This window comes from Megascapheus bottae, chromosome 14 (assembly GCF_031878675.1).
Source record: "Megascapheus bottae isolate mThoBot1 chromosome 14, mThoBot2.hap1, whole genome shotgun sequence".
In the NCBI taxonomy this organism is placed as follows: Eukaryota; Metazoa; Chordata; class Mammalia; order Rodentia; family Geomyidae; genus Megascapheus; species Megascapheus bottae.
Genome location: NC_143522.1, coordinates 36,706,292 through 36,733,227, shown reverse-complemented (window position 1 = coordinate 36,733,227; position 26,936 = coordinate 36,706,292). Strand labels below are relative to the sequence as shown.

Genomic DNA, 26,936 nt, shown 5'->3' with positions numbered 1-26,936 from the left:
GTCCTTTGGACCTTTTCAAGCCTAGCACTCTACTACTTGAGCCAGAGAACCACTTCCAGGTTTTTCTATGTATGTGGTATGGAGGAATCAAACCCAGGTCTTCCTGAATGCTAGGCAGTTTACTCTACCATTAAGCCAAACTCCTGGCCCACACTTGAGGGTTTTTAACTAATCAATGTAGTATGTTCTTTAATAATGACTGCACCTTTCATTCCTGAAGCAAAAAATATGTCCACAAATAAGACACTGTGCAATGTGTCTCATAGTAAAACATTTATTTGTTAAAGTGATATAGTATTCAAGATTCTACAGTCTGTTAAATCATGGATGGTAATGTAAGATGAATTGATACAGAACTTGATGCCGATGTAGACTTTTTTCTTTCTTTAAAAAAAATACTTGTAGGCCAGAAGAAGAAAAAACAAAAACAAACAAACAAACAAACAAAAAAACAACTGTGTTGATAAGGAATGAAGCACAATGTGATCGGGAGCCAGTGCCACCAGCATCAGAGACTGCCGACCAGGCTCCTGTGGACAATTTCTTCTTCAACACCAGTTCAACAATTCACCTTGTGAACTGAAACATTTTTTTTTCCAGTAAAAATATCAGTGGCAACTGTTTTCAGGAGAGAGCGAAGTGGTGCTCTTCAGGTTAACTCCAGCCTCTAGAATGAAAAGGGAAAAAGGGGAAAAGGAAAGAAAACACATAGCCAATAAGATAACGTGTTAGCAACTGTGAAGCTACTGAACTAAGCAGATTTTTTTGTCATAAAAGATAGAACAGACACCTGTATCGTAAATATCTATGTTTACATAAACACATAAAAGCAGTACTTGAAAATGAAGTATAGAAAGGATTTCCCTTTGAGAAAAATTATCTGTAGGGAAGACTAAATGGGTCATGTTGATTCAAAGTCAAATTGTGGAATGTCTTTGGTTTTCAATGTTCTGCCCTCAGGTCTGATGTGAAAATGATTACTAATGCAGGCGTTTAAGTTTTAAATACAATCATACTGGCGTTTTTAAATATAAAAGCAGTAAACCAACTACTTTTATTCAGTACTCAAGAAACAGATTATCTCAACATTTGAATACCTACCTGAGAATTCAGTATCATTTGAAACATTTCCTAAAATTTAATAGTACATATAATGATAGCGGAAACATGTTTATCTTCCAGACCAAATTGAGTAAATGTGAAAGCCAGCAATTCACGACAGATCATGGCTAATTTAATAATAACTGAATAATTTATAAGTTGTTAAAATATCAAACTGAAAGTATTTTCCCTTTGATATGGACCCACTATATTCAGGGTTTAAGATAAACCTATAAATTCTATCCTTGAAAAGGAGAAAAGTAACATTCGACAATTATGTTTGCAGGTGACTGAAACATAAGCAAATTTTCTCCTTTCCATTCTAAATACACAACAAGTTCTGGGTAATGTTTCAAAAACATATGGAACAGGGGCTGGGAGTTTGGCCTAGTGGTTAAAGTGCTTGCCTAGCATGCATGAAGACCCGGGTTCGATTCCTTGGTACCACATACATAGAAAAAAGCTGGAAGTGGTGCTGAGGCTCAAGTGGTAGATCTAGCCTTGAGGAAAGTCCAAGGACAGTGCTCAGGCCCTGAGCTCAAGCCCAAGACTGGCAAAAACAAAAAACAAAAAACATATGGAACAAATACATAATTAAAAAGAGACTTTTATTTAGGTTTGTGTTGTTGGTTCTGGTACTGGAGGTTGAACTCAGGGATTGGGCACTCTCCCTTCAATTTGCAGGCAGGCATTCTACCCACTGAGTAATAACTCTACTTCTAGCTCTTTGGTGGTTAATTGGAGCTAAAGAATCCCATGGATATTCCTGCCTAGACTGTCTTTGAAACATGATCTTCAGATCTCAGCTCTTGAATATAGCTACGAATACAGGCATGCACCACTGACATATAGTTGAAAAAAAAGATTTTTTAATATTGAAAATTTATTTCAAAATATATTTGAATATCTTAGGGTTATATATACAAGAACTTTTTAAAGATGCATTAAAATTGACATTTTAGACAATAAAGAGTAAAAAATTTATTAATAATTTATTTAAGGAAATATTTGGGAATTCTGAAAGACCTTTTTTTCAAAAATATATTTAGTATTAAGATATGTGAAGAAATTAAAGAGGGTAAAACGTCTCATTAATAAGAAAAAGAAGAAGAAAAAAAGGAAAAGAAGCATTAGCAGTGGAAGCAGCACCTACAGCAACATGAAAACAGAAATTTTACTAAATTTGTTTTTCTTGGCTTCATACTATACTACATGTTGGTAAAACTACATGACAAAAATTACTTGTGTTTTTATATTTCCAGTAATACACTCTTTTTTATAAAAATGATAAAATTATAGATACTAAATTCAAGCTATATAAAATAATAATGTTGGGCAAGGAGCTTGACCTAGTGGTAGAGTGCTTGGTTTTCATGCATAAAGACCCGGGTTCGCTTCCTGGGTACCACACACATAGAAAAAAAATAAAGCTGGACGTGGTGCTGAGGCTCAAGTGGAGGAGCTCTGGCCTTGACAGTGCTCTGGCCCTGGGCTCAAGCCCAGGACAGGCAAAATAATAATAATAATAATAATAATAATAATAGTTATTAAAATTTTAATAGGTCTAGAAGAAGAAGAAACATAAAATGGAGAATCTGGATATCAGTGGTTTAGTCCTGTACTTCTAGATACTAAGCTACTCATGTCTTGATATCTTAAGACCCTGACAGTAGAAGCAGACATCCAAGAGAATCTTACTTCTAATACCCAGCAAAATGCTCAAAGTGGAGGTATGACTTTAGTGGTAGAACACCAGACTAAGTAAAATACCCAAGCAAAATGTTAAATCCTGAGTTCAAGTCTTAATACTAGGACACATAAAAAAAAAAAGAAAGACAATCATTAGACATTATGTAGAAAATGAACTTCACAGCTTGAATGGGAGGGGAGCCAGAGGGAAATCCTGGGAGAAAATGTAGGCAGATGACATTGTTCAAAAAAATGTGCTCCTTACCTGACTTGTGTAACTTTGTTCGTCACCTCTAAAGTAACAATGTACAAAACCAAAGAAAAGATAAAACACAATTGACAATATAACTAACAACTTTGCTACTCAGATAGGTGTGTTTGGTAAGCTGAGAAATTTATCAGTTTCATTCAATTTCACATTTCATCAAAACATCATTAACAAAACAGATAAATCTAAAGAAGGGACCATTTATTGAAAGGGAAAGGGGAAAAGGGAAAATGAAAGTGTTAATATTTTTAAAATACATTTCAACTGTATGTGAGAATATCATAAGGACCCACAAAGAAAAATGCTGATAAAAATGGGGTTGGAGTGAAGAAAGAGAAAGAATCAGTTCTGTGCAGAACTAGATATAGGGAATTGGGTTAACAAAGAAGATTGGTACTGCTGAAATAGAGTGTCACAAAATATGGAAATAGAGTATTAGAACCTCTTGGAATTGCATAAAGTTGTCAGAAGATAAAGACAAATTTGTGAGAGATTGACTGGAATAAACTATCCACAAGATTGGAAATGTCAAAATGAATTCCTTCTTTCTATAGCGAATGCACACTAATAAAACAGTCAAATTAAAAGGTGTAGATTTATAGTTTACATAAGTGATGCTGATTTTAATGTTTAGGAAAAAGAAAAAATATTGAGGAAGTTGATAAAAGCTTTTCTACATTGGAATTTGGTAAAAGTTTTTCTACTTGAAGCCTCTACCACTAAAAGCAAATCATAACATATTATGGAAAAATAAAAGCTGTTAATCAATGAGCAAACTCTTGGAATAATTGCATGAACATCTGAATGTTAAACACAAATTTATGAGTATTCAAAAAAATAAAGATAGCAATTGTGGAAAAGTTTTCAAGAACTGAAGATAATGAAATCAGAGTAAAAGTGGGTAGGTATTGTAACGGTTCTTATTTAACACTGTAAGAAAAAATTTCATAACTTTTACTGGCAGACAAGACTAGTTGAAAATACTAAAGTACCAAAAAAGGCAAACTATCTTCATTTTCACAGAAGGAAAACCATGCATCTTCCTTGTGTATGCATGCATGTACACATACACCAATTAACACAGCTAATGCACACATATTTCATTGGTTTAAATACAGTAATCCCTCATTTAGAATATTTATTAACACCATTTTCAGCAAAAAAATGCAAACCAGACAACTGTTCCTATCTCAAATGAAATGCAAGGCATATCTTATGTTCGCTGGGTTCATTTTGCAGATAAAACTCTTGGCCAAATCTAAGGAAGGTCAACCTAATTTTTATGTAATGATCAGTTTGCATGCATTTCCCAGGAAATATTAGTAGGGATGTTTCTCAACTTGGTTTTTGGGCTATCTTAGTGCTTTGGAATATTAATTTTATCCTAGGTAGCAGTGTTATATATCCATCCCTCTATTGTGGTTCACTTATTTCTTTTTTCCCATATATTTTTTATTGTAACTAATAGAAGGGTTACATTATATTCACCAGAATGAAGGCACATTACTACACATACATTGATACCCTTCCTCATGTCTTGGTCCCCATTTCCCTCCCCCCACCTCCACCCCTCATCTTGTTTTGCCCCTTTCCCCATCCTATTTCAAATATGGTGGTTCATTTATTTCTATGTCAGGGTTTTTCATCTATCATGGGACAACGGGGGGGGGGGTGGATTTTGGAATGTAACTCCTGTCATAGGTGAGGGATCATTATCATTATTTATAGATTGTTTAAAATACAGTGAAGCTGCAATAAATGAACTACGATATACAGAGAGGCCTGTACTTTCAAGTCCATGTACTTTAGGGGGAAAAAAGTAACAAAGAACAAAACATTTCACTTCATTAGTTACCTTGGTATGTAAGCTGCAGAAATACAGAGATATAAAGAGAAATGTCTGTCAGCCCTCTACTGCTCCTCAGTTACCCCCACTGAGTCACCTCCCTGAATAAACTACAATGTGTGGATGGTGTAAAAATCTATGAGGATAAAATACATAGGTCAAATTGAGAGGGTCATTCTTGCCTGGACCTGCTGATTACTGTGGAAATGCTAAGTAAAGTAGAGCAAAAATCATTTCGGAAATACCAAGAATACTGACACTGATATCATAGACACCCTACCCTTTAGAAGAGAAATGTAGCATAAATTGATTGAAAAATGAGTTGACACTGAATTTTGTGAAATTTATATTCATCTGATGGTATGTTTTTCTTGCTAATGATTATAGAAAGAAAATTAGAAAAATAGTGGGAGGATGATTAATATTCGTTGCATAAAAAGAACCAACAAAAGGCTCATTGAAAAAATTGATGTGTGATTCATAACACTTAGTGTGTATACTTAGTGCAAGAATACATATATATACATGTATTCACTACAAAGTGGAAGACATATTATTGAAAGATTATGTACCAGGTTATCATAATTTGTACATTGTGTCTGATAATTACCTTTTGTTTCTAACTATATTTTCAAATCTTCTATAACTAGTATAAATTAATCTGGGATAAATACATTACAGAAAAAATTCATATGCTTATGACATTTGGTAAATCCTGTATTCCCTAGTAGCACAAAGATCTTCCAAATTAAGTTCACATATTTCCATTTCTAAATCCCACTGCTAACAATGGAGAAAAAAGAATGCATAATTATAATAATGCTTAACATGTCCTCTGCAACTGGAGAATTTGGAAAAACATTGAAATTGATCATCTTAAAATGATGCAGATGTTTTTCTTATTATTATAAATTATATTGCAGCAGCTAGCACTAGTCTGAATCATGCTGCTAATCATCTAACTTCAATCACTTCCTAAAGAGACCCTCACTTTTCATAGCTACAATATATATCCAAAATAACATAAAAATAGTCCAATAGCAAAAGGAGTTAATGCCTCTCATAAATAATGGAGACAGAGAGATAGGTAAAATAAGAGAGGAGAAGAAGCTTAGAGCTTAGAAGTAAGAGAGAGGGAGAGAGAATTTAAACGGAGGTAGGAAAAAGAAGGGATAAACCAAGGCATCTCTATGCAGGTCAACCGAAAACACAAAGAATAGAGAAGAAGCTTTGCCAGACGTTGAGCTCTACAATCGCTTCCAATGAGCCATCTGTTCTTTCCCTGCGACTTAAGAATGGGATCCGAGATTCCAAAGAGAAATGATGCATGAAAACACTTTGGGTTAGGAGTGGAATCCACTAGGGAAAACTCTAAAACATTGACCAAGTTATCGTATTTTTTTTGTAGAAAATGTTAAAAGTAAGACTCTTTTTAATATTAATAAATAAAGAAATGGAATTTTAAAAGCAGAATATATATATATATATATATTTCTTTTCTTCAAGCAAATATCTGAAGCTTCCAGCTGTTTGAACAGATTGCTTAAGTGCTATTCTGCTCTGGAAAGACACTATCAGAGCCAATTAAAATTCAGGAAACAAATACTCATTTCAAACTTCCAGAAAAAAATATAAAACACTCAAGAGGAGTAATTGGTTGCTGACAAAAAGAATACCATGGATATTTCATGTGTAGTCTTTTGCTCAATTTTAGAGCGGCTTCATTCATTTTAGATAACAGTGAAGCACTCATGTTCATCTTTTCCAATGAGGCATAATGCTTCATCTAATCCTCTATTAAGGATGTGGGGTCCATGGATTGAAGCAAATTTGTTCTTATCCAGTGAATGTGTCCATGTTTGGAAATATTTGTGAAAATACCAGTGGAACCCTGCATACCTGCAACAATGATATGACTGCTTCCAACAGCAGCATTCTTCTGAACTTCCTTTTCCATGGTGACTACCAAGTATGTAGTGCTAGTTTAACTTTCATGGATTAAAAATTTGCTTAACGCAATTGAACTGTTGAGTGTCTGGGGTAATGGTGGAAAATTTCAACACGGTGTACCAACTAAGAAACCTAACCCAAGAAAATTCATGTAGAAAATGATTGATCCACTATGTGTTGAATCATATTTCAGGAAGTAAGAGCTCACCGGTTTCCTGGAAAATCTGGTCAACATTATCCAGCAAAACATCTGGGGATACATTTTTTAATGTCATGAACAATTCTTTTAATTTCTTTCTTCATTTGTTTGAGAACCAGATCATAAAAATCTTGTGTTGAAATCTTGAAAAGACTCTCCCATTTGTTTTTTAAACTGGAAAATCAGTGTTTGTTTTAACTGACTTTTGTATTTTAAAGTTATTTCTGGCTGCTTCTTAGTGCATAATACTACAATGGTAGAATTTTTTTTATCATTACATTAACTAAACAAATTTCAATAACTTAGTAACAAAATAAATGGCCTAGCAACTAAAATGAATTTCAAAGTTTCTTTCTCTGTTAGAATTCAATGAAAAATGCTGTTTCTATTTTCTTTTTTCCCTGTTCATAATTTACATTTCCACTACATCATTGCATATGATTAGTATGGAATAATACATCAAGGAAAAGAAGAACCACAGTAGGAAATATTACCACAGTGTATAAAATACACATTCAATAGTCAGTCTCAAAACAATAGCCAAAAATCCATTCATTTTTACATAAAACAATGATGTTCTAAATGGAAATATTCTGCCTTAAAATTGCCCAGATGCATATTTCAATATCTTGTAAATATTTCATGTCATTACAAACTCTTCATGGCAAACACTCTACTTTGCATAACTCTTCTTGTAAAGCAAGTGTTACTGATCATTTAGAGATGGCACACATAAAATTAAGGATTTAGGGAGAATTCCCATATAAGCATAAGTACAACTAGTACAACTGTTGTTTTTCTTTAAACAAAATCATCAGCACAAATATTCACATAAATTTACAATGGCATCTGGAGAGTAGTTATTTTGTGAAAACAATAAAAAATCATCAAAGTTATATAGAGAAAAATCATTATTATAAGGATTCAGATTACGTTGAAGTAAACAAAATGTATTTCATGTCTTTCTTAATGTTATCCAAATGATTGTATATCTGATATATTCTGAAGCAGAAGCATGGCATTGAAGCAGCCTATTAAAGTGTTCCTTTTGTAGTCTTCTTTTGTAGTTTTCCTTTTTGTAATCTTTTTCAGACTGCACAGCTTTTTCTCAAACATATTTGAAATCATTCTTTGTTTACTTTTTACATTTCATGAACAATCATTATTTTGAAAAGAATGGATGAAATTATTCAAGATGTAAAATGGCTATCATAAAATTCAGAATAATTAATTTGTATTCTCCAATACAAAATTCATCTGATACATAGCAAATGACATACATACTGATTTTGGAAGATGGGATGGGAGAATTTGTTTGGAAACTACCCTAGTTAAATCTCATTATATTTCATTAACAATAAAATTACTTATACGAATTGTAGGACAAAATTATTTTAACTGAAATAATATGTATGTATATGCAATATAGTACAAAACATGAAAATACAAATGCAAATATGTAATGTGCATACATAGTCAACATTAACTACAGATCTTGAATATGATTTTGAAGTAGCAGATTATAACAAGATGATAATAGTTCACTGGTTATTTTTAGAATGATTATTTGTAAACATTTAATGATTACTAATTTTATTTTGAGGTGATAATTCAATATTTATCCACAGTTCTAGTTATTACTGTTAACAATTTCTGTCATCTGATGTTTTTAGGATGTCTAAGTCACAGCAATATAATCATTACATTTTAGTTGGGGGTAGTTTGCTGAGTCACTTTGTTTCCTTTAAGATAAGAATAGATAAAAAAGGAGAAGAGGGGTGGACACATGGCTTAGTGGTAAGTGCTTACCCAACATGCATAAATCCCTGGCTTTAATTTCTTGGTACCACATAGACAGAAAAGGTCAGATGTGGTGCTATGGCTCAACTGGCAAGGCCAGTTCCCACACCCTAAGTTCAATCCTCAGGATTGGTTAAAAAATAAAATAAAATAAATAGTAAATCAGAAGAAAAGAAGAAACATAAACCAAATAATTGTACTGATATTTGGAATAACTATAACATATACAAACATATTATAAATGTAGAATACGTATTAGAATAAATATGTACCTCTTATTTAGTATAAATATACACAATGATTTTAGTATGTGTTTATTTAGGATGGGAGGAAATGCATTCAGTAATTTTAAAGGCAGTGTTTTGAAGCTAACATAAAACAACCCAGTCATGATTTTGATGAGTTTTCTATTTTCTTTATGCAATGATATACTGATTACTAGTTAAAATTACTGTGCCTAGCATATAAAATAAATTATTGTGGTTATTAAGAATATAAGAGGATATGAGAAATATTCCTTTTCATCCAACCTATTGCTGTGCTCAATTTCTTTAAAACAGGCAGGAGAAAATGATGGTACTGCTCTCAGACACAGGAAAAGCTGAGCAAGCAACAGAAAGATGGCAGGTCATTACCCTTGTTCACCATAAAGATGTTGCTAGCTTAGTATAAAATGCATCAACAGCAAGTCTCTCATCCAAAAGATTCTGGGTTCATATTTGCTATCTTCACTGAAGAAGTATTTCGGTTACCTTTATGTCCCCATCTATAGGGAAATGTTTTTATATTTACAGAAACATTTTTAACTGTTGAAAGGCAAAAGCTTACGTTTTTAGTGTAATTGTCTCTATGTACAGAGCCAACATACTAAAATTAGAAGCTTGAAGGTAATTAATTGATGGATAACTCTGTAATAATTACTTCTAAATGTTTTTAGATTTGTAAGTAATTTGTTTTCAAAATTAGAACCAAATAAAATAACTAAAACTGGCTTGAATGGAAGTACTTTAAAGCATGCTTTAGCCAGGCGTGGAAGCTCAAGCCTGAAATCCTTGCTACTCAGGAGGCTGAGATCTGAGGATCAAGGTTCAAAGCAAGCTTGAACACTAAAGACCAAGACAGTCTTAGCTCCAATTAACCAGTAGAAAACCAGAATTGGCACTGTGGCTCCAGGGATAGGAGAGTAGCTTTGATCTGAAGAGCCCAGGGACCATGCCCAGGCCCAGAGTCTAAGCCCTGTGACAGACAAAAAAAAAAACCAAAAAAAAACAAAAAAAGGAATGTTTTAAATTGCAGAAATATTTCAGAAAATAGGAAGAAAATTCCTATAGACATGTGGATATGTGGAATATATTTAATTTAAAATATTTCTTCAGATAATTTCAGAGAAAATATGTACCTTTCATAGATGTTTTATGTTGATAGATTGCTTTTAAAACTTACATTTTTAAACCACATTTACTGAAATTTATCACCCATGCAGGTAAAATCTACTTTTAATATCAGTATATGGCACAATGAGACTTCAGATGTCTTCATTAATAGTTGGGAAAAGCTGTGGAAAATAAGTCACCTTGTCAATGTTACTCATGGATATGGGATACATGATGAATACATGAACGGACTGCATATTACTGTAGTACATATATTACTATAACACCTATGCAGGACCCCAGATACAATACACATCAAAGCAAACTACTGAACCTAAGAATTTCCAGGCTGCTTTGACACTGCAATGCCCTTGATGAAACTATTGGAATAGCAGTTGTGTAGTTTTAAATTAGAGGATAATTATACTGTGTTCACATTGAGAATCTTTATGTGTTAAAATAAAAAAAAACAGGAAAGAAAGAAATGATTAAGAATGAGGAATTAAAGTAACTACATTAATTCTGTATGCATTCAGGAATACTAAATAGCACACCACATTGTAAATCACACACAAACACACACACACACACACACACACACACACACACACAAAATGCTGTTATGTAAAGAAGGTAGTAAACACCCAAAAGAACAACAGGAAACACAGAGAATGTGTTTCTTGGGGTCATATAATATTTGAAGCAAAAATCTATATTATCCTAACTAATCAAAATCTTATCATTTCTCTCCCAGGGTCTAGTCACTTATTCATCCCTCCTTTAACTCATTCAGTCATCTAGGCAAATGTACTGTTTCAGGTATTATAATGTATAATATTATTTTTCTCTTTAGGTCAAGCTATCATAATTCACTTGCAAACAAGTACAATAATTATTTGACCTTCCTAGGGGAATCTTTCATTTTTTTCCTCAATATTAGAGTCTTCAGAAAAAAAAACAGAACAAAAATTCACTTCTAGGTAAAATGTTACAGCATTTCATTAACACAATGAAACTTTTCCAGAAAACCTAAGAAGAATTTGATGATTTTCAATGACTTTAGTGTAACAAAATGAAATGCGAATGATTAGAGGTGAGATTTTAAATGTCTAAGAAATAAAATATATTTAATACACATCTCATTAGGAAAATAAGCCTAGTTTGTATTTTTGAAAATATAAGTATATGGAAAACATAAAGAAAACTTAGCTGTAACTTGGTGTACGTGTATTTGTGTTAAGCTGCTGCCTATGCTGTATGATTTTAGGGCTTATTTATCTGTCAGAATTCCAAAAGTCATTTCTGTGGCCATTCATTTCTTTTATACGTGAAAGCTTGTGTCCATTCAAGCATTATGTTATTGTTTTGCCAGTCCTATGGCTTCAATTCACTTAGGGGGTTCTCTTTACTAATTTAGCCACAAGTCCACTTCTGCCTTTTTGCTGGTAAATTAGAATTGACAGTGTCACAAACATTTCTTCTGGGCTGGATTCAAACCATTATCATCGAATCCCCGCCTCTAGAGTAAGTAGGATTACAGGTGTGAAAAACTGGTGCCTAGCCATCCAACAGTTCTTAATAATTTGGAAAAATCTAGGAAGGGGAGAACAAAAGACTACTGCTAATCCGTACCTCATGTTACAGGGGTGGAAATTTAAAAGAAGTTGTTAGGACTAGCAGAATAATGAATTACTTGACTGTCCATTGAAATTTTCAGACAGGCAAAGGTTTTAGGAAGTACATGCAAAGATCATTAGATTTTTTAAAATTCCGGACCCAGACAAAAACCTATCTTTAAGTGTTTCAAACCAAGCATCTATTGAATGATATCATGAAAGATCACGTGAGATAGGACACTACATTGTCAATTAAAATCAAATCAATTTTGCATGCCTGCAATAGAGGGAAATAAATTGTACAGTCACCTTCTTGATAGTAGTTGTATTAAGAATGATTTGGAGAAGTTAGTCATCATTCTCTGTGTTAATTCCATGGGAATACATGAAATAATAAAATATACACTTACTATGGCATTGCTAGTTTTATCTTCTTGTGTGCTGGGCATTTAATCACACTCTTATATATAGCATAAACTCAAAAACAAATAAAACAAAGCAAATCAAACCAATCCCTCATGATGATGTCATTTATAACCCCTATAATGAAAAATTGTCATGTTAACATATGAATTGATATTTTTAAACTGGAAGACAGAAACAATTATGTCTATATTTGATTTTCCAAATTTTTTATCAAGGGGCAACTTTATGATTAACTTTAAAATCTCATCATTAAAAATGTATTCTCACAAAGCTGTAAATTTTCTGATTAAATTTATCATACTCTGGTTAAAATAATAAATTCATTTTTAAGAGATGAACATCCAGATTGACCCATAATATCATATTCAGTGGAAAAAATGATTATAACCAATGAATTCCACACCATTTACAAATGTATTGAAAATTCTGTTGTTACTTCCCCCATTTCTCTTTTTGATAAAAATAAATATGCTTTTCATAAAGGCAAGTCTGTGTGTTTGTCTCCCTCTTGAACATGTGCTGGCTGAATAAACAATGCATTCATTCAGCAAATGCATGTTTAGTGCAAGTATACACCTCTTAGCACACATATAAATTCATATGTAATTGTAGCCAGTGGCTCAAAATTGACCTCATTTTTGAAAAATGCACAAGGAAAGATATTTTATAATCTCTTCCACTGAAAAAAGCTGTAGGATGGGAGAGAACTATCTTAGAACCTAAAATTTTGTTTACAAGCTGACTTACTTTTAATATTGTCTAGACATCTTATTCATTATTTAACTTGAAGTATATTTCAGCAGAGGTTTTCGTATCATCCACAGATGAACACACACTCTCACTCACACACAAACATACAAACACATGCATTCACGCTCACACACACATGCACACATACACACAAATATACACACACACACACACAAAGCCATTCATTAAAAAATCAATTATCTATAAAAGGATTTTTTATAAATTTGAGAGAAATATCCCTTTTTTATGAAAGACAATTTGTTCCCTGTGATAACTCCCATTTTGCAATTTGCTGTTTTAGGAAGCTAAAAGCCGGTCTTAGAATAGGGAAGGCACTGGTACCAACTCATACATTTTTTTCTTTTTATATCATTGTATCTATGTCACTTTCAGACATATCTATTTATATAAAGACATATAATCATGGACATATATGGATGTTAACGATAACTAGAACTGTACTCAAAGGCCTATATATGCAACCTGAACTCTACTACCAAAGTTTCACAGATACAAGACTTGAAATCCAAATTCCAATTTCCTATGTGGATTTTCAAAAAAAAGAATTTAATGTAAAAGCAATCATAGATTATACAGAACTTTCCAGTATGCACTCAGAATTTTCAAGGGTTACTTTTGCACTATGACAATCAGAAACGTAGGACGGAAGTGACATCTCACTCACAGACATGCTTCGTGTAGGATACAGTCCCCATGTACTGTTACCACAACGAGAGGATTCCTTGAATTCTCCATTCAGGGAGTACCTATGCCTTGCTCTGGATCTCCCAGCAGGCAAAGTGAGAAACTTACTTGGCTTGGTGTGTGCTCTTTTAGATGCGGGCCCCTCTGTGACTGAATCAGGAGGACGGCTAGCTAACTGCAAGGCAGTTGAGTTGTTCCTGTTAGTGTTTTGGGACTCGACATTTGTGACAGCTTCATTCTGTGGTTCAGTACTTGGCTTGGTGCCAGTCTTTCTTTTCTGCTTTTGGGACACAGACGTGCTCGAAGTCCAGGTAGGAGGCAAAGCAGAGGTAGTGGTAGTAGAGTCCTGACTCGAACAAGTTTCTGAAGATTGAATCACATTGTCATTGGCAATTTTACAACACTGGGCATTGTCTTCATGCCCCACAGCTTGTTTGGACAGGGACTGGGGCACCGTGACACTGCAGCCTTGTATCTGTGCCCCATTAGTTTGAGAATAAACATTGCTCACCTTGATCACTTTGTGTTGCCCATTATGGTTACAAACCTTATACCGGATCATGAGAATGATGATGAAAACCAGCACAGACGCTACAATTATTCCACCAATGATTATAATCATGGTGCCTCCCAGAAACTGGGACTGCATGAAATGGCAACGCACATAATCCTGCTCCGTGGTAAACTGGATGCATCCCACGACTCTTGTCGCAGTGAGGGACGTGATGCCATCGTCATATATGGCCAAGACACACAAGTCATACATAGTTCCAGCAGCCAGGTTATTGACCAGAAAGGTTTTGCTCGTGGGAGGTATCATTCTGAAGGACAACGGAATCAGGGTTACTATTTAAAGCAACACAAAATGTATTCCATGTCATTCTGACTTCAGTTCTCACTCGCTCAGTACTCATTAAGATAAGCACGTTAATAGCTGATATGAAATATGGGGAAATGATCCGATCTTATAGCCACCCAGTTACAGTGGCTACAAAGTCACAGTCGGAGTCTGCCTTATATTAATGATGTCTGTGCCATGTCTTGACAAGCTTACTAATTGCATTGCTGGACAAAGCAGACCTCCTAATAAAAAGCCATTGTTAAGAAAAAAATCGTTTATGACAAATTGCTTTTGAAAGGTGTTGACTGTGACATTATCTGACTACTAAACAAATCTAGTTAGCACTCACAACACCTCTGTGATGAAAAGCCAATTTGAGGAAAAAGAAGACACTGGCAATCACATTTGAAAGCAGAATGGAAATGCAATTCTTAGTGCTGGTTTTCCCAAAGAGTGATATTGCCATAGTATCATATCTACCTACAAAACCCATGTTTTTTTTTTTCCAGTCCTGAGGCTTAAACTCAGGGTCTGAGCACTGTTTTCGAGTTTTCTCAAGGCTAGAGCTGTACTACTTGAACCACAGCACCACTTCTGGCTTTTATCTATGTATTTACCAAAGAATCTCTGTGCATGCTAGGCAAGCAATCTACCACTAGGCCAAACTCCCACACACAAATCCATGTTTTAAAGGTAAGTTCATTAATAAAGATTTAACTATTTGAGTTTAGTAACCTCAAAATGCATTAATCTTTAAATGAGGACCATGAGCACATGTGAGTCTACCCGAGAGCATGAAGGCTGTTGGCCAATGAATATAACCCTTGTACACTGAGAAATTTCCATCAAAACACATTCTCAAACTTTTGAGAGAAATTTACAGATTATCTTCAATCTATTACCTTGGGAAAGTTTGGGTAAATATCTGTTTGTTTCTAATGTGTTTCCAAAGGCATAATTAAATATGACTGACACTTCCATTAATTTAGAAAAGAAAGGTTTGTGACTTAAGTACCAAATCTGTGAAACTTGACAATACTATTCTGAATAAAATGCACTTTAAATGTGTGAGGATATTTTCAGGCAATAGTAGCTATTTGTGATAGAAATTCCTGTGATTTAGTAAGTCTTGAATAAATTCCAGACATTGCTAAGCAGTTAATCTACATGAAAACTTAATATTTACAAAAATCTCCTGAGATAAGCCTTCTTATTTTACAGATATCAAGCATTCAACTCAAATATCCAAGCAATTGAGATCTAAAAGAATTTTCTCATTACAGCAAGATTAAGACCTAGGAATTTAAGACATAAAACTTGATATGTTTGAGAGAACTAATACTCAAGACATAGAGTTTCCAGTAATGGCAGCAACTTGAGGGTAGAAATCAGAAACTTACAAATCATTAGCTAATCAATATACTAGATGAAGTTCCTGGCATGACTGGAACAAATGACTTTTTGATGATACAAGTGTTTCATGCTCTATCTCTTGGTCCATTTAGTGATGAAAGCCATACTCATACTAGAAACAACTTAGTCTACTTCCTTCCTCTTGCCAATGATAAAATGTATGTCTAATTTAAATAGCTTTATCTTTCACAACAGTCAATGCTTATTTTTCAAAAAAATACTGTCATTTCCATCCATGAAAGAAAATCATAGCTTTAAGAATTCAACCAATATAAAGAACTAAAACAATCTGATTTCTGAAAACATATTGATGCAACACAGAAGAAAATTCAAAATGATTTTTGCATCATTTTCTAGGGAAATAATAATCTATCACAAGTGAGACTATAGGATGAAGCAAAAATGTGTATTTCTAAGTGAAAATCAGTCAAGATGTGACTATAAATCAATGAGGCTGAACTTTACAAAAACATACCAGAATTTCCTTAGCACATGCAAATTCTTCATCATTGCCCCTTATCCAGAAATTACATTCTTAATTCCAGTGATACTTTGACCGCTCAAAATATTCATTGACTTTCTCTTGGGAACTGTCTTATGAACTAGGGCACTTGAGACACACATACACATAACGCAATCACTCGAATCAGTCTCATTATTTTATAGTTACATCCTATTTTGACCAAAAATGGCTGTATCCATCTTGATCACCCACCTTGTTCACAAGACTTGAATCCAAAAGGCTTTTGCTTGTTTCCAAAATTCAAATTCACCCTCAAAAGACGAAGATTTGCCACCACTGAGGATATTCAAAATAGAATCACGAAGGTTCTAAAGATAACTCCAAAAGTGCTTTGAGCAATGACAGCATCATTGGGATATTGGAATAGCCTTCCCAACGTGACTTCCTTGAAGGAAAGAACACTTGTGTGGATGTGTAAGTTCTGGTATGTTTTTGAATTTTAAAGTCAAATCAATCTTGTTCTTTGATAGTCACATCTCTTAGATGAGGTGAAAGAGTAAGCACAATATTAAACAGAAATATCAGCTCTGCAAACATGATGCCATTCAAACTATTTTCCCATATGCATTTTCCACCTTGCAGGCATTTGATTTGATACATTAAATTTGCAGTGCTATAATTACAACCCTGAACAGCAGTGCCAATTTCATACAAAGTCAGTACCGAGTAAACAAAGCCCTACATTCATCTGTGCAAAGAAGTCTACTTATAGAGGTGCTTAATTTTTCTTACCTGTAAACAAGGGTGTCATCGTAAGTACCGTTGTACTGGATTTGAAACATACGTATTCCAGGGATATTTCTTTGAAAGTTAAATTTGAGTAGTGCTGTAGACGAAGTTGCTTCTGCCACCACAATTTTATCTTGACTCATTTTCGTGTCACCGTTGCTGCTGCTTGCGTTAGAACCCGACTTGGTAGAAGTTGAGATATCTGAAGAACCTGGATCGGGCTCGTGGATGTGGTTGGTACTGTTGAGTAGGTGAGGGAGTTTAATTATATGCAGATCCACCGTTTGGGTCGCTTCCCCTGCAGGATTGGAAGCGATACAGGTAAACGCACCTGTATCCTTCACAGTGGTTATCAGAATGTCGAGTGTTCCGTTATCATACACCAGAGACCTCGTGGCATTGGAAATAAGTTTGCCTTCAGGCGAAATCCAGTGAATTGCAGGTTCAGGGTCTCCTCTTGCTTTGCACCTCAACGTCGCCCTTTGACCTTCCAGGACTCTCATCTCATGGGTGTGACGAGTAATAAGTGGAGGCTCACACAGGAACTCTTCCTCAGGAATTGACCAGAAATAACGGCCAGTTAAAAGTGCAGGAGAAGCACAGGTCTCTAGGTCGTCTTCTCTGGACAGGCGCCTCAGCCATAGCAACTCACAGTTGCAATGTAAGGGGTTTCCACCAAAACTCAAAGCAAAAGTAGACGGGCTAATGATTCCTGAGGTGGCGAGGACCTGAGCTCTCTGAAACAGGGGGTCAGGTGGTAGCTTCTGCAACTTGTTTGAGGTGACATCTAGCCGAGTCATCTTGTGCAGGTGGGAGAAAGTCCCCTTGGGAATGTTGTCAATCATATTGTGATCCAAACTGAGCGTGTGCAAGCTAACCATCTTCTCCACAGCATCCCAAGGAATTGTCTCCAGATTGTTGTAAGATAGATCCAGCTCTTCCAGAGCGAAGACATCATCAAAAGCAGTAGAAGAAATTAACGTCAGCTGATTGTTGTTCAATATCAAATGATGGAGATTGGAAAGCCCACTGAACATATCATTTGTAATTTTAGTCAATCTGTTACTATTCAAATGCAAAGCCCTCAAATTGCGGAGATCAGCAAAAGCATGAGGTGTAATGAAACTTATTGTATTCCTGGATAGAGTCAGGTCTACCAAGCTAGTCATGTTGGCAAAGTCTTTCCTTTTGATATTTGTAACAAAATTGTCTGCCAGCCGCAGTTCCACAGTTCTTCTGTCTATGTTTGGAGGAACAAATAGAAGCCCTTTCTTGGCACAAAGGGTTGCAAGATTAGGAGACAAAATCTGACAGACACAGCGTTTTGGACAGATCTGAGCTCTCACTGCGATGCCAATGAAAAACAGGTAAAAAAGGAATTTTTCCATTGTAGATCAGATTTAAGAGCCTATAAGAAAAGATACAAAGAATGTCAGCATCCAAACGCTTTGTTAATACGTTTCTCCTTGCCAAAATAACACTTTATACAGACTGACGTACAGAAATAATTTCACTGGTTTATTTAAAAGATGATTATTAAATATCTATTCTCTTCTAGAGGTTGCATGGAACACTAAGTGTAAGTAATGTAAAATTCACCAATAAAAATGAGTTCAGTCAGTAGGGGAAAACAGATATCAAAAGGTTAATTCTGGAAGCAAGCAGTATTTTTAAAATGTACCACTCTAAAGGTATGAAAAACATGTATGTGTATTTCACATGGAAGATGGGAGTTCAGGCAAAAGATCCCCTAAACCCAGGTTAACTTTTACACAAAGTAAGTTCAAAGGTTGTAGGTATATTTACATAACTGTAAGCAGCTGAATTCAGTAACTTGTAATAAGACATTTGTTATTAAATTAAGCTTTCAGCACACTTTTGAAGATAGATAATTATTGAAAAATTCACAAGCACAATCATCACATCATGACAAAAATGTGAAACTTTAGTCATGAAGATAATAAGGTTAAAAATTTGTCAGCAGTTCTCCAGATTCCTAGACGTCACAATATTTTGTTAGTTATATAATTAGATTTGTAAAATAATTTGGGAAAAGCAGTTATCACAGTGCTTAGCAGTGAGTCTGAAAGATGCTGTATTCAGTTTGCCTTCTTCTAAAAATCATAATAAATTTTTATTTATTCAAATGGATTGGCAATTTCATTTGTCATTTTGATCTTGAAACCCTGCTGATGAAATTAATCCTCAATAGTAACTGTAGTGACATAAATGCGATTACTGTTCTTATATATTACAGGAAGTTTTAAACACCAAGAGTGGAAATTAGTGTAAAAAATTATTCAGAATTTGAATTGACTATGAATGAATAAGAATTTTATATTTTTTTAAAGAAATGATACACCTGTTGTATAAAAAAAAACACATTCTCATGATTAGTAAAGTAGTCTCATATTAAATTTCATTGTAAAAACAGATTAAATTCTCTATTCATAGGAAGAAAATTAATATTGAACAAACCTTTCTGCAAGAGACAGCAGCAAATGAACAAAAATATTCAAAGTACTACTGTTAGACATTGGGGATGATTAAACAAAATGCTGTGCCTTGAGCACTGAGTATCTCTCTCATATCTCCAGGAAAAATTTCCTAAGTCACAGCCCAAGGCAGAGACATGAGGCAAAATACAAACAGCTTTATTACTAAAGAGACACAGATTGGGCTAGAGTGTCTCCAGTGGCTGATAGGATGGGCATAGAACCAAGGAGGTAGGAGTTTCCAAAGGAAGAACTTCTTACATATGCTGGTAGAGGTCTGCCAGTGGATAGTGACCATCTGAAAACATGGAATTAAAATAAAATGGTATCGGGCCTGGTGGTGGCCTAGTGGTTGAGTGCTTGCCTAGCATGCACAAAGACCAGGACTCAAGTCCTCAGTACCACATACATAGTAAAAGACAGATTTGGTGCTACTGCGCAAGTGGTAGCGCTCTAACCTTGAGGAAGCCCAGGGATAGTGCTCAGGCCCTGAGTTCAAGCCCCAGGACAGGCCAAAAATAAAATGAAATAAAATGGTAGAGTGCCAGCCTTGAGAAGTCTCAAGGACAGTGTCCAGGCCCTGAGTTCAAGACCCAGGACTGGGTGAAAAAAATAGGAAAAAAACCTAACATGAAAAGAAAACAACACAGTGATCTGTGGCATATTAAGAAGTCAAATATACCAGGTATGTATGGCTCAGGCCTGCAAACCGAGCTACTCAGGAGCCTGAGCTCTGAGAGCAAGTTTTCAAATTCAGCCTAGGCAAAGAAATCCATGATACACTTTGTCACCAATTAATCAGCAAAAGCCAGAAAAGGACACATGTTTCAAGTACTAGAGTGCCAGCCTTAATCAAAAGAAATCAAATAAATGTTCAGACCCTTATATCAAAAATAGTTAAGCATGGATGTACTTAGAGTAGCACAGAAGACAATGAGTCACAAATGTATTTGAAAAGCTAAAGCTAAATCAATTAACTTTCAAATAGAATTTTAAAAGCTTATTTAGTCAAAACCAAAATAAGCCACATTAAGGCACATCATAATAAAAATATAGCCAAAGTAAAAATAGAGAAAAAAATTCAAATTAATCACAGAAATCAAATTATTGGAGCCTAGCTACTCCGGAGGCTGAGATCTGAGGACCAAGGTTCAAAGCCAGCCAGGTCACAAAAGGCCTGAGACTCTTACCTAAGTTCTGTCCCTGAGCTCTTCAGCTCAAGGCCACTGCCCAAATCCTGGGGCTGGGCTTTGTCCCTGAGCTCTTCAGCCCAAGGTTACCACCCTACCATTGAATCAAGCCTCACTTCTGGTTTTTTCTATAAGTTAATTGGAGATAAGAGTCTCAGGCCTTTTGTGACCTGGCTGGCTTTGAACCTTCAAAGTCTTACATAAAAATAGAAATATTTTATTTCTCTCAATGAAGTTTTATAAAAGAGTTTATAAAAGCATCATAAAGAAACAACAGTTTCTTCATTAGCAAAAGAGAAGAAAATGAGCAATAAGAAATATAGAATCTTGTCTGGTTAGATAGAGAGAAAACTATGTCAAATGGAAGAAATGGAAATCCGCATAAATTAGGAGCAGCAGATAAGATAAAATGATTTTCTATGTTTTACTATTTGGAATTATGAAACAACAAGGAACAATCATTTTGAACCATCAAAATGAATAGATAAGCTACAAATCAGTTTTAAAAAATATTACAATCCTAACAGTTTATAAACAAAGAAACAGCAACATACTGAGATATAAATTAGTGTATTAAGGTTACTATTATATATCAAATCACACACTGCATATATTAGGAAAAAAGTTAAAAATCAATTATTTCATATCTGAAAATCCATTTCAGAAAATCCTACAGCAAAAGTATATAAAACAAAAATGATGAATGAGAACAAAAATCATTTAAATAGAAATTACATAAAAGTAGGAAAATATGCTGTATCAGCAGTCTATCTTTTAGTATATACCAATAAAACCAAAAAAATAGAAAGTAAAATCATAACTACCAATATGGAGATGAAAGGAAAATATCATTAGAGTCCCTAATGTTGTAAAGACTAATAAAAACAGCTTTTTAACAGACAAAACAGGAAGTTTCTGTGACAACAAAACATGGACAAAATGATAATGCAGGAAAGCATATACAACATCACAAAACGGCGCCAAATTTATTGAAAAAAACTGAATTGAAAACTCATTGAATTGATAATTCCAGATCATCTGAAGATATACATATCTACATATATAAATTTAGATGCATTATATTATGCATTAACTATATTAGTATGAGAAAAATACAGTTTACTTTTTAAAATAGATAGAAGTATTTGGAAAAAGAATGAAGGGTTTTTATTTGGGAGTTTGAGTAGAGAGTATTCTCAAATATTCTTATATAATTTTTGCAATTTTTTTGTAATTTCAACTTTTGAGTATTTTATAACTTAAGGTCTTCCCTAACAATTGTCTCAATGGGAAATAGACACACACTGTAATTAATCAGAACACGTATCATTTTAATTCCATGAAATGATTCCTAATTATCCAAATATGTTTCCATGTCCACTGAATTTAGGTCTCATAGACTGACATGCTCTTTATCAACAAAACATATATACAAACATCACTGAAGGTACACTTTTGTAGAAAACAACTCCCTGCGGTGCAGTTTTCATTTCTGTCTGGCATTTCTATATAATGATCAAAAGTGTATTATGACTAAGTTCTAACTTATTACCACAAGGCAAAATTTCATAAAATATAAAAGTGGGATTCTCTTAAAGAAGCACAGCTTTTGCCTAGTACCGAGTCAGAGTTGATCCTTGATATATATATATATATATATATATATATATATATATATATATATTATTGGATTAACATATGCCACTTAAAGCTTTATCAGTCTAAATTCTTTTTTTTGTGTGGGTCATGGGACTTGAACTCCAGGCAAGGCTTCCACCCTACCCCCAGGCCTAGGCATTGTCCCTGAGCTCCTCATCTCAAGGCTATTACCCTACCCCTTGAGCCAAAGCCCCACTTCTCAACTTCTAGTGATTAATTGGAGATAAGTGTCTTGCGTTCTGTTCTTTAGTGCCTGGGGTGGATTTGAACTGAGATTCTCAGATCTCGGGCTCCTGAGTATGCTAGGATTAACAGGTGTGAGCCACCAAGCCTGGCTGTCAGGCTATTTTCCATTGCTTTCCTAAAATGGTTAAATTTAAACAAAGAAAAACATATTACTAAATATTTGGGTAAGTGAATATCTTTTCAAGGAATATGTAGCGGTAGCTCTTTCCTAAACTATCTTATTTGCAACACATATTTTTGACACATACAGAAAAATATTTCTAAACAAAGAAGAGTTTATCACATACAAAGTGGAAAATATTTTTTCAGGATTACATGGGACTGGTTTATGGCTATGACATCACGTATGCTCAGCAGAGTCAGTATTTATTTGGCAACTAAAGTGAGATATAAAAGGATTTTAGATTTTACAACCAACTGAGTGTATAATCTTGTCTCCACAGAAGCCAATATGGTTCGATTTATAAGAAGAGTTAAAGGACAGCTATTGGATGCCTCAGGAGCTGTCTTGACATGATTCATCAGAGCTGTAACAATTAAATCAGTACCCCCTTGAGAAGGCTGATGCTGGTGGACAGATTCTAAGGCCTGCAAGTGCTGATGAGCTGAAGGGTTTGTTCCAATGACTTCAGAATTGTAAAGGACATTTTATCATAGAATGTAGGTAGCAAAACATGTGTGACAGGCAAGGATTTCTGATTTTCTGTTATTTCCTAAAGAACTTATCAATACTACTACATTTAGCCACATTTCTCATGACAGCACATGACAACGATATTAGATGGAATCTTGTTGACCTTGACCTCAATGTGTGACCTGCGTTTAGAACCTGTGGTTATGATCATTTGGCATTTATTATAGAAGTTATTGCTAAAATCCATTAGCTCACGAACATAAAAGATGATTAAAATTTGTAAATAAGCACACACACGTACATTCATTCATTTTGTTGTTGATTTCATCAGAGGATATACTTAACATTTACATCAGTACCAGGTTCTGTGCTGGAATTTGTCTTATTTAGAATTTTAGCAGCTAACTAGGACAAATATTTACTGAATTATAATAGAAAGGGTAATAGGAAATGTATTGACTTAAAACTAATTTGTGTGTGTTGGGGGGAGGATCATCCTTGGGCACTGTCCCTGAATAGTTTGCTCAAGGCTAGTGCTTCCACTTGCACCATAGCTCCATTTTTGGATTTTTGGGTAGTCAGAGGTGACAGTCACAATGTACTTCCTCCCTCTGCTGGCTTCAAACCGACCTCTTTAGATCTCAGCTCGCTGAGTAGCTAGGATTAAAGACTTGAGTCACTGGAGCCTAGGAAAATATTTGATATTTAAATTAAACAAAAAAAATGAGTCTATCCAGATTTGGTTAGCAGTGACAAACATAAATAAGTTTATTTTATAAATGTGGATGAAAATGTATGTTATAAACATTCTCTCCAAGAATCATTGTTGTCATAATAATAGACACAAAAATAATGAATTTTCTCAGCAGGGCAAACTTTACTTTCTCATAGAGGGTACCAGCAGCCAAACAACTAGCACGTAAACACATGAAGCAGGCAGGCAGCTCCCCTATTTATCCCTAAAGCAGCGTGCTCCGCCCCTCTCTTCAGATTGGTTGAACTCAGGTTCATAATCTACTTGTGACTAGCTAGTGACAAGTGGCTTCTGACAAGCAGGATAAGGTAAAAATGTTTTAACACAAGGCCACTTTGAAATAAGGTTAGCAGCACATAATTAATCTCATAATATACTACGAGCCTCTGCTGTTTCCTGAATCCCTGAGGCAAATCTTAAATCCATCTTGAAAAGAAACCAATTCAAGACAAAACCTTACATTTCAAAAGAGCCTTCCTCGGCCCAAAGATGTTCCTCTTTTCCTTACTAGAGTCAAGCCACCAGGCCAAATCAGGAACTTTTAAGCAATACCCTTTGATAGAAAAGAAAGACAATTTTTCTCACATATAATAATACCAGTTTCCTGGGGAGAAAAGATATCTACCTAGACTATACGTCTTGCAGCTGTGCAAACAATTCATTAAACCTTTTCTTTTTACACATATTGAAATGCAGACAACATATATACTTTGTTTTCTTATGTTTGAAATTAATTTTGTTATCCTACTTTAGAACACTGAGAGAAAAGCAGTTCCTAATAGAGTTGCACTATCTCTTTCCCTGAATAGCAGCTGATGGATTCTGCTTATAGATCTGCATTAGCCAGGTTGGTAAGAACTTATGGCTTCATCCACAAATCATCCTCTAACCACCATCAGAATTAGCAAAGCTTTTCATTCTGGAGAGTAAAGAGCACAAATCCTAGCACAAAGTTCCCTGCCTTGACCGCAGTGCTGGACCACTCAGGAAACAAAAGCCCATATCATTAAACCAGAGCTTTCAGACAAAGCTTTTTAGTGCCCTCAGATCAGGGACTCCATATTTTGTGTTCCTTCCTGAAATATTGCCAGCCTTATAGGACGCTTGTCAGATGCTGCTGAAGACATTATGGGTTCCAGACTCAAGTGCAAGAGAACTTAGCATCAGCTTTGGTGGTCAAAGATCTAGCCACATCAGGTAAAACATAGAAGTAAACAGAATCCTCTGCCTTTGAAGCAGTTGAAATCTAAAGCTGAGCAAATCCATATGTCTGTCATGTGCAGGTCAGTGCTGAAAGGAATAGTAAGAGTTCTGACACTAGGCTGAGACCAACCACTTGGGTCTATCTGACTTGTCTGCTTATCAGAATTTACTGTGGCTACTGGAGTGGGCTATGAGTCCACCCCCCTGTAGCAGCCAGTCAATGGCTGGCTTATCCCACTGTAATGCTGTGTTACTCTTAAGTTGTAGGTAGGTTCAGGGTATGATACCCCACTAGAGCACTGGTAGCCACAGATATGGTAGGAGATGGAGAGTTATGGTCTTTTAGCATGTTAGGTTCTAGACTTGAAGTCGTTATGTCTTTGATATTCATCCCGTGCCGAGACAGTGACAACAGGCAACAAGTGGAAATGTCGCATTAAATATAGACATGGGGTGACATCTAGGCCTACTTGAAAGATGAGCTTTCTGAAAATGCAAAATTGAGGGAGGAAAGCAATAATAAATGATAAAAGCTAATGGATTTTGACATAGCATTTAAACAGCAAATATCTGGGTTATGTGGGTTCATAAACACTTGAGAATGGCAAAAGGATACAAAGCAGATTCCGAGAGCAAATGCATCATCCTAGAGAAAGGTACAAGCTGGAGTTGGTATGTGACCAGCTAGATTTAACTCAATCAGTTTTACCTCAGGACATTATAATAAAGTCCTTCAAGGTGAAAGATAAACAATTGCAAAGTAGAAAGAAAAAAGGAACAAATATCAGGTAATGTACACATTTGCCTGACAGTAGATCTTGAAGCAAAAGCTTTATCAGTTATGAGAATGCAATATAATATTTTTTGAGGACTGAAAACTGCAAACAGAATACTATATTGAATTCTCCAAGAATGAAGAAGCAATAAACACATCCAAACCAGCACCCACTGAGAACCTGTACATTTATTTTATGGTGACAGAATTAACAATAAATAAAAAATTGAAACAGGCTAAAAGCCATATGAATTGAGGACTTAAAAAGGAAACAAGATACATGTCTACAATGGTTATTTCAGCTATAAGAATAAAGAAGGCTTGCCATTGAAATTTAAAAAAAAATGGCTAACTGGGCTCGGTGGCTCACACCTATAATCCTAGTTACTCAGGAGCCTGAAGTTGGAGGATCAAGGTTCAAAACCAGCCCAGGCACAAAAGGACCTAAGACATATCTCCAATTAACCTCTAGAAAATGGGAACAGGGGCTTGGCTCAAGGGCAGGGTACTAGCCTTGAGCTGAAGCGCTCAGGAACAGCACTCATGCTGAGTTCAAGCCCCATATTCCACCAAAAATAAATAAATAAAAATAAATTTTAAAAAGACATGGCTGAAGCATATTGAGTAAAATAAGCCAGGAACAAAAAGACAAAGACCACAGAGCCTCACTAGTCTTCAGACTATTAATGTTCCTATCATAGTAGTTGTTAGTAGAAGTTCCAGAGGCTGGAATATGTAGAGGTGAGGAGAG

At 34.9% G+C, this 26,936-nt stretch overlaps 1 protein-coding gene across 2 annotated transcripts in view; it reads right to left on the bottom strand.

Annotated features, from left to right (window-relative positions):
• Positions 1-265: 265 nt before the first annotated feature.
• The window catches only part of Lrfn5 (leucine rich repeat and fibronectin type III domain containing 5), a 245,700-nt gene continuing 219,029 nt past the window's right edge, over positions 266-26,936 (bottom strand). For both annotated transcript variants that reach the window (XM_090345022.1, XM_090345023.1), the window contains 3 exons: positions 17,233-18,637; positions 13,832-14,544; positions 266-667 (listed from right to left, as the gene is read on the bottom strand). In XM_090345022.1, the coding sequence (XP_090201148.1) occupies positions 609-667; positions 13,832-14,544; positions 17,233-18,617 (2,157 nt within the window). In that variant the 5' untranslated portion in view covers positions 18,618-18,637 and the 3' untranslated portion in view covers positions 266-608. The remainder of the gene's footprint in view (positions 668-13,831; positions 14,545-17,232; positions 18,638-26,936) is intronic.